Here is a 12,590-nt window from a genome sequence, read left to right on the forward strand (position 1 = left end):
GGTCCTCTAGAGCCCTCCTTAAGTGATTACAGCTAGTCACAAGTGTAACTTATAAGAACTCATAAGCGAACCATACTGAGACCACGTCAATGAAGGTCTCAGTCAGTACGGTTAACTTCTAAGAGGTCTGGGAACACTTTGAAGCATTCACACATATGCACAGGATATGCAGGTCTCAGGTTCTCTGAGTTCACTTAAATGACTAAAAGGGACCAGGTGTGAAAACCCTATAGGTTGTGAGCTTGTGCAAGTGGTTACAGAAGATTTGTTCATTTCAGCACACCCGTTTCATCTTGCATCACCTGTTTACAGAGAACATGAACGCTGCTGTGATACAAAGTGCCTGTTCAGTAATTGCATTCATCCAAACATCTCCAGCCTCAAAAAAGTCTGTTGTCTACCGTTGTCTACCCCCTTCCCCAGCTTAATTAGCAATCAGTAGGCAACTTGTGGATTCCCACCTGTGTGTGTGTGCGCGTGCGTGTGTGTGTGTGTGTGTGTGTGTGTGTGCGTGCGTGCGTGTGTGTGTGTGTGAGAGAGAGATATATGACTTGTGAATATACTGTATGTATGTATGGTGAATACATGTGCAATGTTTAAAGTGTGTTATGTCTTTGTGTCTTCTTCTGTATTTATGTATGTATGCTACTGGATACCTTAATTTCCCTCGGGATTAATAATTGATACTCTACTCTACTCTGTACTCTAATTATCTACCTCCTATTAACATGTGCATATGAACCAATCTGACTCTCTTTATGCATCATATTACAGCTTGAAGTAACAACGCCTATTGTGATACAAAGGGCCTGTTCAATAATAACATTCATCCAAACATCTCCAGCCTCTGTTGGATGTCCATACAGTTCCCAACTCCCTTCTCCAGCCTAATCATCCACTTTGTATTAACATTTACATACTATGAACCAATCTGACTCTGTTGGTGAATGCATCATGTTATTTAATAATAGCGTTCATCCAGAAATCTCCAGCCTCAAAACAGTCTGTTGTCTATAGCCCCAACCCCCTTCCCCATCTTAACTATCTACCTCCTATTAACATATGAACCAATCTGACTCCCTTTATGCATCATGTTACAGCTTGAAGTAGCAACCCCTATTGGCTGCGTCTTTACCAAGGAGCTGTGTTGAAATACAGGGGCCCCAGGTGAGCTGTGGAGGGCCCCCCAGGTGAGCTGTGTTTAAATAGAGGGCCCCCCAGGTGAGAGAAGGCTATATTAAGGACGGGAGCTTATTTTGGATGCAGACTACACTCGCCGCACACGCACGCTGATCATCCGACTTAAAAAAGGAGTAAAGAAAGGGGAAAAGAGAGACTGTTCTCATCATTTGTGGAAGAAACTTCTTTATAACAGGACTTAAACAAAAGTATCCAGGATTCGCTGCTGATTGAAGGTAAGTAGCCTATTACCTGAACAATTAGATGTTATGTTAACTTGCAATCCTTGGAAAGAAGAGTGTGGGTTTTTTAACATTCTATAAAAAGAATGTGTTCTATAACAATGCAAGATTCTAAAATTCCAAATCGTATTGTATGGCGCCCAGAATTCAATAGAAACTTTCACTGCCTGAACATTTCTCGCAGCCTCTTACTGCAGTGCAGATGGGGTCGCCGGCAGGCCTATTCACTATTTGCTGAAAGTAATGAACTATATCATAACAACATTGCTATGACAGTGGCGAGAGCCTTAAGTAACAGGTTAAAAATACATTCTGCATTTGCTTTTTCCAGTAACAATAACAATATTTTCTTCGGTCTACAGAACAGTTCCACCAGTCTCACCTCTCATCTTTAGGATGAGCGGCAACGTCACGCTCACGAGCCCAAACGCAACGACCGCTGCAGAGTCTGGATCCGGATCCGAATCGGGCCGGCCGCCCTGGTACCAGTTTGAGGTGTGCGCAGTGGCTCCGTACGGCTTCATCTTCTACTTTGGCGTGAAGGTAAATTATAAATTCATGTACAGTATGAGTAGGCTAGTGTGTGTGTGTGTGTGTGTGTGTGTGTGTGTGTGTGTGTGTGTGTGTGTGTGTGTGTGTGTGTGTGTGTGTGTGTGAGAGAGAGAGAGAGAGAGAGAGAGAGAGAGAGAGAGAGAGAGAGAGAGAGATTATTATCAATGTCTTATTTAAATGTTTTTAGTTAAACTGCACCTTGGAGACTGGTCAAACCCAATTTCAAACTTCTGTGTTGTTACATAGATTCTTGACATTAACATACTCTTGACTTGACTTGACTTGAAGGTGTTCAACCTGGCGGTGGGCTTCCCCACCAACGCGCTGGTGCTGTGGCAGGTGGCTACGCGCCGCAAGAGCGAGGAGGGGGGGTCCACCTCCGACATCTTCATCTTCAACCTGGCCGTCCTGGACGCCTTCTTTTGCCTCATGACGCCCATCGAGATGGTCAATCGCCTGCTCCTGGACGACCAGCGCATCTGGTACTTCCAGAGTAGAGTAACTTAAACTTAAACTTAAAATTAAACACTTTGTATTTGCTTGTGATGTTGGCTTGATTATGTCCTCTTTTGAAAGTCGCTTTGGTTATAAATCGTCTGCCAAATGCAATGTAATGTAATGTAATGTAATCCCCAGGGGGAAATTCAGGTGTCCAGTGGCTTACATAAATACACAAATTCCCACATGGACATTTCAAGACACATATAACACAGGAATAGTCAGGGAGGGGAAAACAAACATTGAAGTAAAAATTAAAATGAAAAAGTGATTGTGCAAAAAATATTCTGTGAGTTGGGATAGACAATATGCAAAAAACACATTCTTTCAGTTTAGGTAGACAAGCATAACATGACTAGGAGATTGTGTTGACAGATACATCTATGATATAGTATAGTGATGTAGAAGTAAGAGAAATAAGTATTTCAAGGAAAACAAGGTAGAGCATACAGGTATATCCTGGTAAGGTGCATGAAGACAATGGGTTAAATGAGCATAAAGCAGGCAGTGTACAGAGTATGATAGGGGTGAACATTTCTCTTCCAGGTACTTCCAGCGCTTCTCCTACGGCGTCAAGGACACGGCGCCCCTCTTCCTGACCTGCATCTGCCTGGACCGCTACGTTGCCGTGGTCCACCCCATCCTCTTCACCGGTATCCGTGACAACCGCATCCGGGCGGGCGTGGCGGCGCTGGTGTGGGGCCTCATCCTGGCGTACGCGCTCACCAAGTCCATCCTGGGGGTGAGGATAGGGGTGGGCGATATGACGATAGTAAATCGTGAATCGTGATATTGAGAACAAGATCGTCTCAAATCTGCCAAAGTGGAGAAATCGTATAAGATCGTTTGGAGTGAGGATGTTTACTATCAGTATCAGAGTGATGTTTATTTACGTAGTTGTGTTGCTGTCTTCACTTTTATTCTTTACTTTACTGTTCTCCAATTGTGTTCTTCATGAGAGTGGCATCAGGATGTTAACGTTTTATTTACTGCAAATTGCAAGTATATGAGAGTTGTTTTTTGTTCTTTTCATTTTTTCGATGGAAGATTGTTGATGAAAAATCGATATCGAAAATTTTACATCAAATCAAAAAATCGTGATATGACATTTTTGCCGTATCGCCCACCCCTAGGTGAGGAGCACCACAGAGATCTTCAGTGGCGTCATCCTGTTCGCCTTCGCCGTCATGGTCTTCTGCAACCTCTCCATCATCTGGGTGCTGCGCCGCTCTGTGGCCGGCAAGGTACGTTTGTTTGTTTGCATTTATGGCTAATTAAGCAACTAATTAAGCAATTAAGCCAATTAAGCAACTATGGCTATCTCATGACCAGTACAGGGCCCTATACTACAAAGCTGGTTCAGGATAAAAGTGCAAGTAAAGAGCGAAAGTTCGGTAAAGAGCGAACCTGAAGACACATTAGGCGAAACGCGCTGTTCGCTACAAAAAAAACTAACAAAAAAAAGAACAGTATCCAGTGTGCGGTGTTTATGAACTGGTTCAGGATAAGTTAAGGTTAAGTTAAGAGGTACATCGTCTAATACAAGAGCTTTTCTTCAGAAAGTGAAGCCTCTAGGCTCTTCTATTAGATGATTTACCTCTTAACTTAACCATAACTTATCCTGAACCAGCTTTGTAGTATACGCCTCAGTAAACAAAATTCACTTAAAAATCAACAATAAATAATTAAATAAATACATTAAATAAGCTTGGTCACATAAATGCATTTTGAAAATGTTCAAAACCTTTAAAGGTGGGACCTTATTAAAAATACCAAACATAGTTTCCTCTTTCAGAGTATAACGTGCTCTTATCCAGATTGTTTGTTGGCTTCTTGGGTTTTCTTCTATGGCCGTTCAGGAGAGCATGACGCCGGTGAAGAAGAGGGCGTTCCGCATGGTGCTGATCGTGCTGGGCATCGTGGTGGGCAACTACCTGCCGCCCGTGGCCACCATGCCCTTCGTGGCCTACTACACCTTCCTGGCCTTCCGTTGCCACATCAGCATCTCCGTCTTCTCCATCATGGACCTGAGCTGCAGCATCGAGCCACTGCTCTACCTCAGCAAGATGGACAAGATGCCCGCCTGCTGCTCTCGTCTCCGGAGAGAGAAGAAGAGCATCACCGCAGAGGTGCCTGCTTAACCCATGGATGCCTGATGTTGCGTTGTGCGACATTGGCCTTTCGCCTGGAGCTGCATGATGCAACATTCAGGCTCATGAGATTTGAGACAATTTTATTAAGAATCTTGGTATATTAGAGCTGAATCAACACATTCTAATTCAAGATGAGGATCTTAATATTTAAATGCAACTTATTGCGTTATATAGCCACAATTTGTTTCTTTTTTTTCTCCCCCCCATTATGACGCTGTACATCTAACCTCAGAAGATGAGGTGCTTAAAGCAAGAAGATGAGTGCATGGGTTTCTACATGAAAACAAAATAAACAAATAGAAATTGAGTAACTGAGCTTTTTCATGAACTTAAATACAAACAATTGATACACAAGGGGCAAATTGCAGAATGCTATTTTGATATCATCGTGGTGGGCAACTACCTGCCGCCCATGGCCACCATGCCCTACACCTTCCTGGCCAAGATGGACAAGATGCCCTGCTGCTGCTCTCGACTCCAACAGAGTCAACACAAGAAGAAGGAGAAGAGCACCCCAGGCAGAGGTGCCTGCTTAACCCATTGATGCCTGATGCTGCCACATCTCCATCTCCGTCTTCTCCTGAGCTGCAGCATCGAGCCCCTGCTCTAGTTTGACACTTAGAGAGTATATGGCCAACTGGAAGAGTGCTGAATCAAACTCTCCAGGTGTTGAATTAACACTGAAATATTCACACTGTACACCAGGGCTTGACATTAACTTTTTCGCTTGCCGGCCACTGTGGCTAGCGGTTTTCCCGAGTCACTAGCCATCCAGCTACTCTACTAGCCACAAATTTGATTTCTTTTTTATCATGATGCTGTACCTCTAACCTCAGAAGATGAGGTGCTTAAAGCAAGAAGATGAGTGCATGGGTTTCTACATAGAAATAAAACAATAAAATTGAAACTGAGCTGAAAAATTGATATACAAGGGGCAAAGTGCAGACTATACGCTATTCTGATATAGCATACCATAGATTAAGCTACCTGCCAAATTGGCTAGTGACACTGAAATTGTTACCAGCCACAGCCAAGTTTTACCAGCATTTGGCCGGTTGGCAGGTGCCAGTGCCAAGCCCTGCTGTACACACTTGCCAAGATTGTGTTTCTCCAGAGCCCGAGCATCTATCAGCTGATGATGACCCAATCTCACCTCGGTAATTAGTCACTTAACGACTCTCTAATACAGATTGTAATTAAAATGGTGAAAGAGAGTCATTAGTAACCAGCCACGGCACGCTGGGAGAAGGAGCGCAGATGGTACACGCTGAAAAACACACACACAAGCACACAACATATATAGCCTAATTAAAAAGGTGTAATTTGTGGACACAGTGACAAAACGGTGCAGAATAATACAAAATATCCAGGCATACCGAGTAGGAAAAAAATGAAAATTTGTTTGCAGAGGTTTTAATTCTATTGGAAGACTTCTCATCTCAACAAAGGGACTTCCTTGGCTTTACATGACAGACTTTAACAACCTTAAGTAGAAAACATTCAGATACATTTCAGATACATTTCTTTTCTAAATGCTGTTTATTTACCTGTTAGGTACATTGTACATTAGTATTTATCATGTTTTGTCTGCCAGAGTCATGTAGCCTACGGTCTCAGTCCTTGCATTGTGCCCTCTAGTGGTTCACTTGGCAACAACATGAAAGATACAGTAGGGCCAAGCTATGGAGCACTTATCTTGAGATATACGTACACAGGGCTGAAAGTAGATGGGTGAGCACCAGTGCTAGCACCGGTATAAAATGTACAGCCGGTGCACAGTACCGGTAAGAGAATAGGGTTAATGCTTGCCAAAAACTCACATTTGAAAAAGGTAATTTCAGTAGAAAACACTATGGCATTTGAGACAAGTGTCCTTTGAAGAGAATAGCTCAAAGTTGAAATAGTTTATTTTGTTTGTGCTCTTTCTCATGTTGGCAAAGCCTACTGATTATTCGCTTAAACTTTGTCTGCGAAATTATTAGGAGTTTTCCCTTATATTTGCTTTAAATTTAAGCTTGTCTGTAAAATTATGAGGAAGTATGTCCTGTTTCCTTAGAATGAAACCGTACCAAAACATGTGCCCCTCTTACCCAGAAAAAGGAACTGACTGCCAGGCAAAAAAAAAGCTCCATTGCCTTAATGCCAGAGCAAGGACGAGTCAAAGAGTACTAACTGATGTGGTGAAAAAACAACTTCAACCCTTTTGTGCAGAGCCTCTATTATAACCCTTGTCACTAAAAAATTAATAACCAAGTCTTAATCTTTCACAGGGACATGCACACTCAAACACAAATACTGTCAGACAACATAAGGACATACTCACACATACACACACATTCACACATGCACACTCAAACACAAATACTGTCAACCAGGACAGGTTCAACCAGGATTTGCGACGGGGGTACAAAATGCAATTTATTTCATTATTTATATTTATATATTATTACAGACTCCAACATCCAAATTGACATACAAACATAGACAATACAAATACAATACATAACGTGTAACAGGTGTAAAAATCATCTCGTTTTAAAAGTGTACCTGTGCAAGTTCATTATTACAAGAGACAGGACATTTTAAAAAAGAAAGCAATACTAAAAACAGAATTAAATGTTAGTTAATAGTTAAGTGATAACCTTACAATATATCAAAACATTAAGTAGGCATACATGAAAATCACAACCAGATGATTTAACTATATCTTTTCAATTTAACATGTTTGTGCTAGGAGATACTTCTTTTTATACAAACAGGGAAGTACACTTCAACCAATATTTATTTGGTATTCTGATATCTGCTGGCAGGAAAACTGTTACAAGGCACTGGTTACAACCAGACGTACCCACTGTGGCAGAGTGGTCTGACGTGCTCAGTGATGTACGTTTGTATATTTGATGGAAAGAATCCCATTTTCACATAGGGGCACTGCTTGTGTGATTCTTTGTCTTTTAGTTGTTTGGTTGCCTGGTCTGTATGATGTATTCTTGTTTTTCCCTTGTTTGTTCTTCTTATTTTGTGTGTGTTTTTGTCGTTTGTTTGTTTTTTGTTTGTTTGATTGTTCAATAAAAAAGAAAGAAAATCACAACTAGCATTTGGCGGCCCAGAGGTTATCGGTAGGCTTGCTGGATATTTTAGGTAGTTGGCCCAAAGAATAAGCAGCAGAGGGATGAGTCAGAGCAGAGCAGGCCAGGCGGCTGAACGAGCCCAGAATATGGCACAAGGCACGGTTGCAGCACATGAAAAATGTAGGCGGCAGTTATGGGCATGATGGGTTATGGAGGGGGCTCTTAGTATTTTTAGCTTTGCCCACTGGAGTGATGTGCAGTGCAATGACTTATTTTAGCTTTTTGGAGATCAAGAATTAAAGGGCTACTGAAGAAAGCAACACAGGAATGGTTGATGTTTGGTGTGTTTGTCTTAGAATACATATTCTTACAGTATATATGTATAATCTGGACTTTGAGTCTGTTAAATAAAGTTGAAAAAAAAATATGTTTCCTTTGTTCATATTGCGGTTCTCATAACACTGTGGCGAGTGCCTCCTCTGGTATTTGCCTATGGCCCTGACATGACACGCGGCATGTTCCAACAGCAAACAGGCTGCAGGGAAATAACCAAATTTTCCTCACAAAAAGAACAGACGCACACGCTTGCACTCATTGACCTGCCAGTCTTGTCACTGACACACTTTAATTGGGATTTTTTTTTTTTTCAAATGTCGATCATCTCTGCATTTGAGAGTCCCCCAATGTTTATTTTGGTCCGGTGAATTTATCGAATGGCCTGGTTTACACAAGACATTTACCGTAACTAAATTTAATTCAGAATAAAACTGAATTCCGCTTTGAAAGCATCATGTAAACACTTCACAATTCAAAGAATTAAATGAAAGTCAATCTGGTAATAAACAGTACATTTTGCAGTGTTAGTTTAACTCTTACGGTAGAGAGTAGGCCTAAAGACCATCCTAAGAATGTTGAACTAGCGCTGCGAAATGCAGGGGTGGAAAAGTAACTAAATACTTTTACTCAATATTGTACTTGAGTAGCTTTTATGAATACTTTGTACTTTTTAAGTATTTTTTTAAATTAATACTTTTACTTGTACTTGAGTACATTTTGACCCAAGTACTTTACTCAATTACACTGGAACCTGGCCTGAGTACTGAGTAAAAAAAATGACTGAGAGACAAAATGCCATGCACAATAATGCCACAATCCGCCGTAAATGAAAGATTGTGCAGGATGGCACACAGCATTTCCACTATTCTACTATCTTGTATCAATGTATTGGATGATGGCTGGTGCCAAGCAAGAGATAGAGGTTATGGGGGACGATATTCAAGAAAAACATGACATTCTCAAGAGGAAAGCTAATTAAAAGTAACTAAGTACTTTTACTCAAATTACATTTTAAGTGAAGTACTTTTTAACTTTTACTTGAGTGGATTTTTAGATAGGTACTTTTACTTGTACTTGAGTAGAATTTAGGCAAAGTAAAGATACTTTTACTTGAGTACACATTTTCTGTACTCTTTCCACCTCTGGCGAAATGTACTGTGTTCCATTCACCTTTTTGTCACGACCCTAGTGATGTCATCCACCAAACAGCCCTTTTTGCCTTTTTTAGGCTCTCTGATTCAGGACCAACTCCCTAGGCATTGGACCACGGCTGATTTTTCGTACAATGTTTTTACCACCAGTAAAAGAGAAATGCTTTTGTGTGTAGTTCTGTAAAACTTCAAACATGCAGCCAGACAATTAAAGGGAAGGTTTATACTCCCTAAGACTTACACTGAATGAAAACAGGTTTACTCTTTAAAGGGGAAAATGAAGGACAGGTAACACCCAGAGATTGCTGATCACAGATGGTGAATTTTAAGTTGGAAGATAGGAAATGTGTCTGTCCGTATGTCACATATTGTAAAATAATAAAATGACAGTGCGGAGTGCGGAGACCCAGAGTAGAATGTGAGCGTCAGGATGCTGTAAGTGTAAGGCACTCCTTTCTCTCTCCTTAAGCCAAAGGCTTAAACACTTCAGACCGTGTCCATGTCTCTTTACATGCCTGGTAATTTCCGTGACACTGATCCAAAGACCAGTTCCCCAACTAACTAGCCATTATAGGTCATGCCTGCCCCGACAGGCTTCTGTGAGAGTAGTCTGCATCTCTCGCAGGCTTTCGGGGCTGGCCAGGGGGCCATCGGCGGACGTCACATACCCCGGGTAAATGTCACAGAACTCTGGAGGAGGAGGAGGATGAGGAGGAGGAGTGCTGGGTAGACTTTGGGTCACGTCATCATTATCCCCTCCCTCAGGCTGTGTCAGTGGAATGAGCTTAGCGTGCGCGTAGTCGATCTCAAAGCCCTCGAATATGAGGGCCACGGCCCGGGCCCCCAGGGACTCCTGGAGCAGGCGTGCGGCTCTCCGCGTGGCGAGGGTCAGGGCCCGGTAGTCGGGCTCCTCCAGCCGCAGGATGTCGCTGGTCAGCGGCCGACGGGGCACCACCACGGTGAGGCCGGGGGCGTTGGGGAAGGGGGTGAGGAACGCCACGTGGCCCTCGTCCTCCCACACACGCCACTGCTGCTCCTCCTCCCCGCGCACGATGCGCGAGAAGAGACCCGGGTGCTTCGGGTCCTCGCCGTGGAAGGCGAAGCTGGGCGGGGCCTGCTGCTGCGGGGCGGACAGCTTGGCACGGACGCGTTGGCGCATGGCCTCGAGCCGCGCGGCGTCCCAGCGCGGCCCGCTCTTGGAGGTGCAGTAGCCGGGGTCGTGCGGCTGGAAGTCTTCCTCTGCGGCGAGGTGGGGTCTCCAGGCGTCCTCCAGACCGTGCAGGGGCAGCAGGCGCAGCTGCGGGGGGCCTCCGCACTCCTCCACTCCTCCCCCTCCTCGCTCCGGGTAATGGAGAAGGGCACAGCGGCGGACGCCCAGGCGCTCGCACAGAAGAGAGCCCACTATCCGTGCTGCAAAAGGAAATAATAATAATAATAATAATAATAATAATAAGGATAAGAAATATCCTTATATTTTTGGCACTTGTATAAAAATACAATTAAAAGTAGGCCTACAAGACGCAGTGAAAGTAGAGTTCTTTTCCTGTATTGTGCAAAGGTGTGTGTGTCGGGGAGGGGGGTTTACAGGGCTGAAGTGCAACAGTGTGAATTCCAGTGCTTAAAGGGCAGGGAGAGGGCATGGTGTGTTAGTGTGTGTGGAAGGATGGGTGGTCAATGAATGGGGTGAGGAGGACATGAATGGATTGACATAAACACAGTGTTGGCATTGCATATGATAAGAAGGACATGTGTCAACTGGTTAAGCCAGATGCACAAGTTTGGCAGATCATTAATTAAGTAATGCCACCAGGCACCAGCAAACCAAAATGTAATGAATGAATAAATTAAAAAACCCACAAGACCACTTGGTTGGTTGACAGTCAATTCATACAAGCCGAGTAACAGATCAAGACACGCAGGGTTGGTATAGGCTAAGCCAGGGGCAGGTTAGTCAAAACAGCATAGGGTTGAAAGAAAAGTAGCCTAAGACCTGCCAAGAGAAGACTGAGGAACTCCCGTTCTGGCACCTGGAAGAGGCTACTCGGCCCTCCCCTGGCCTTCTGGGTCAGCACCGTTGTCCCCGGGGTCCAGGGCCGTGGATGCAGGAAGGCTACAAGCTCCTCCGTCTCCCATATCACCAGTCTCGGGGGACAGGGGGTGGCCGCTGTCATCCTGTTTAACGAGAAATGGAAATGGGGAGGAAGTATCACGAGTAGGCTACTAAACAGCCAAGATGATCAGAGAGAGAGAGAGACTTAATCCCCAAGGGGGAATTGAGTGCCACCTGGTTATACACACAACACATAACAGGAAGACAGGACAAATACATAATAAATAAGAGCTAAGAAAATAAATTAAAACAGTCCATCATAAAAACACACAAAGAATCTCAACAACATTATAAAAACATTAAAAATTCACTCAGCAGCTGTTGTTAAAAATTCTGATAGCTGCAGGAATAAAAGATCTTCTGAACCTTTCGGTGGAGCATCTAGGTAGCTCTGGTGTTTTAAGAGCATACCCGACATACGAGGGAGCGAAAACAATGCTTACATGGAGGGAAAAGTTTATTCAATGTTAGTTAACAGAAGTGTGGAATGTTATAGCCTACTAAACAAGACTGTCTGACCACCTTTCACACGTTTAGGATAGAACTAGCCTACTTGTTGTGCCCAAATGACTCATAGACCGTCAGTCAGCTCGTTCAAAATATAAATAGGGATAACCACATACCTCAACAAGCCTCTTACAAATAGCATATATCATTCGGTAAAAGTTAATTTAGAGGCCGATTAACTCTCTTGTCGCTACTTTTCAGTGTGAGTTCCTACAAAGTAAACACCACTGCGCACATGACCCAAAAACGGAAGGAAAACACTATTACGCACGGGAAGAGGAACTGCGCATGTTTGCCAAGTAGTAGGCCTAGTTCAAAGTAAGTTGTAGTTGACCATTTGTTTCAATAGACAAAACAACTCGTTTTATATGCGCACAATATAATACATTAGGGCCTATATGAAGAACTAGGATCGGAGAACTCTGGGCCACTAGACATCGCAACTTGTGCCTGCCTGGTTCACTTTTTCGTCCATCGATCGAAAAGTCATTGATGATGGAGACGGGAGACTTTTGCATATCAGACGTAGTAGACCATAGGCCTAACATGAAAATAGGGATACGGGCGCTTTCTCGCTTTACGAGCACTGATCTATAAACGTGTATAGATCAGTGTAGGGCCTACGTGTATAGAAGGCGAGTAAATGTCCCAAAGATATCGGCTGTACTGTATGACTACTGTACATGATTTACGCATCGCCTAAAATATCGGTAGCGCTGTACGGCGCACGTGCGCGTTTCTGCATCGCAAACGTACCGTGAGGTTCATGTCACTTAAACCTACTGTAGTGA

At 43.4% G+C, this 12,590-nt stretch overlaps 2 protein-coding genes across 2 annotated transcripts; one reads left to right on the forward strand and one right to left on the reverse strand.

The window, feature by feature from the left end:
• Window positions 1–1,817: 1,817 nt before the first annotated feature.
• On the forward strand, window positions 1,818–4,612 carry LOC134445638 (G-protein coupled receptor 35-like). The gene is made up of 5 exons (XM_063194695.1): window positions 1,818–1,964; window positions 2,262–2,455; window positions 3,018–3,213; window positions 3,605–3,715; window positions 4,331–4,612. Exons 1-5 carry the CDS (start codon window positions 1,818–1,820, stop codon window positions 4,610–4,612), a joined length of 930 nt encoding a protein of 309 aa, XP_063050765.1.
• Window positions 4,613–8,286: 3,674 nt separating this feature from the next.
• LOC134445320 (uncharacterized) lies at window positions 8,287–12,060 on the reverse strand. Its single transcript, XM_063194430.1, has 3 exons — window positions 11,916–12,060; window positions 11,173–11,354; window positions 8,287–10,592 (listed from the first exon to the last, which is right to left on the reverse strand). Exons 1-3 carry the CDS (start codon window positions 11,939–11,941, stop codon window positions 9,751–9,753), a joined length of 1,050 nt encoding a protein of 349 aa, XP_063050500.1. The 5' UTR covers window positions 11,942–12,060; the 3' UTR covers window positions 8,287–9,750.
• Between the last annotated feature and the right edge of the window lie 530 nt (window positions 12,061–12,590).

Source organism: Engraulis encrasicolus, chromosome 1 (genome assembly GCF_034702125.1).
Source record: "Engraulis encrasicolus isolate BLACKSEA-1 chromosome 1, IST_EnEncr_1.0, whole genome shotgun sequence".
In the NCBI taxonomy this organism is placed as follows: domain Eukaryota; kingdom Metazoa; phylum Chordata; class Actinopteri; order Clupeiformes; family Engraulidae; genus Engraulis; species Engraulis encrasicolus.

Excerpts from the sequence above, each read along its gene's own strand:
- LOC134445320 (XM_063194430.1), bottom strand. The coding sequence starts at position 11,941 with ATGCTATTTGTAAGAGGCTTGTTGAG. Across the intron at positions 11,355-11,915 it reads TTTGTAAGAGGCTTGTTGAG|GATGACAGCGGCCACCCCCT; the intron begins GTATGTGGTTAT and ends CTCGTTAAACAG. Across the intron at positions 10,593-11,172 it reads CCTCAGTCTTCTCTTGGCAG|CACGGATAGTGGGCTCTCTT; the intron begins GTCTTAGGCTAC and ends TTCCTTTTGCAG.
- LOC134445638 (XM_063194695.1), top strand. The coding sequence starts at position 1,818 with ATGAGCGGCAACGTCACGCTCACGAGCCCAAACGCAACGACCGCTGCA. Across the intron at positions 2,456-3,017 it reads CTGGACGACCAGCGCATCTG|GTACTTCCAGCGCTTCTCCT; the intron begins GTACTTCCAGAG and ends TTTCTCTTCCAG. Across the intron at positions 3,716-4,330 it reads GCCGCTCTGTGGCCGGCAAG|GAGAGCATGACGCCGGTGAA; the intron begins GTACGTTTGTTT and ends ATGGCCGTTCAG.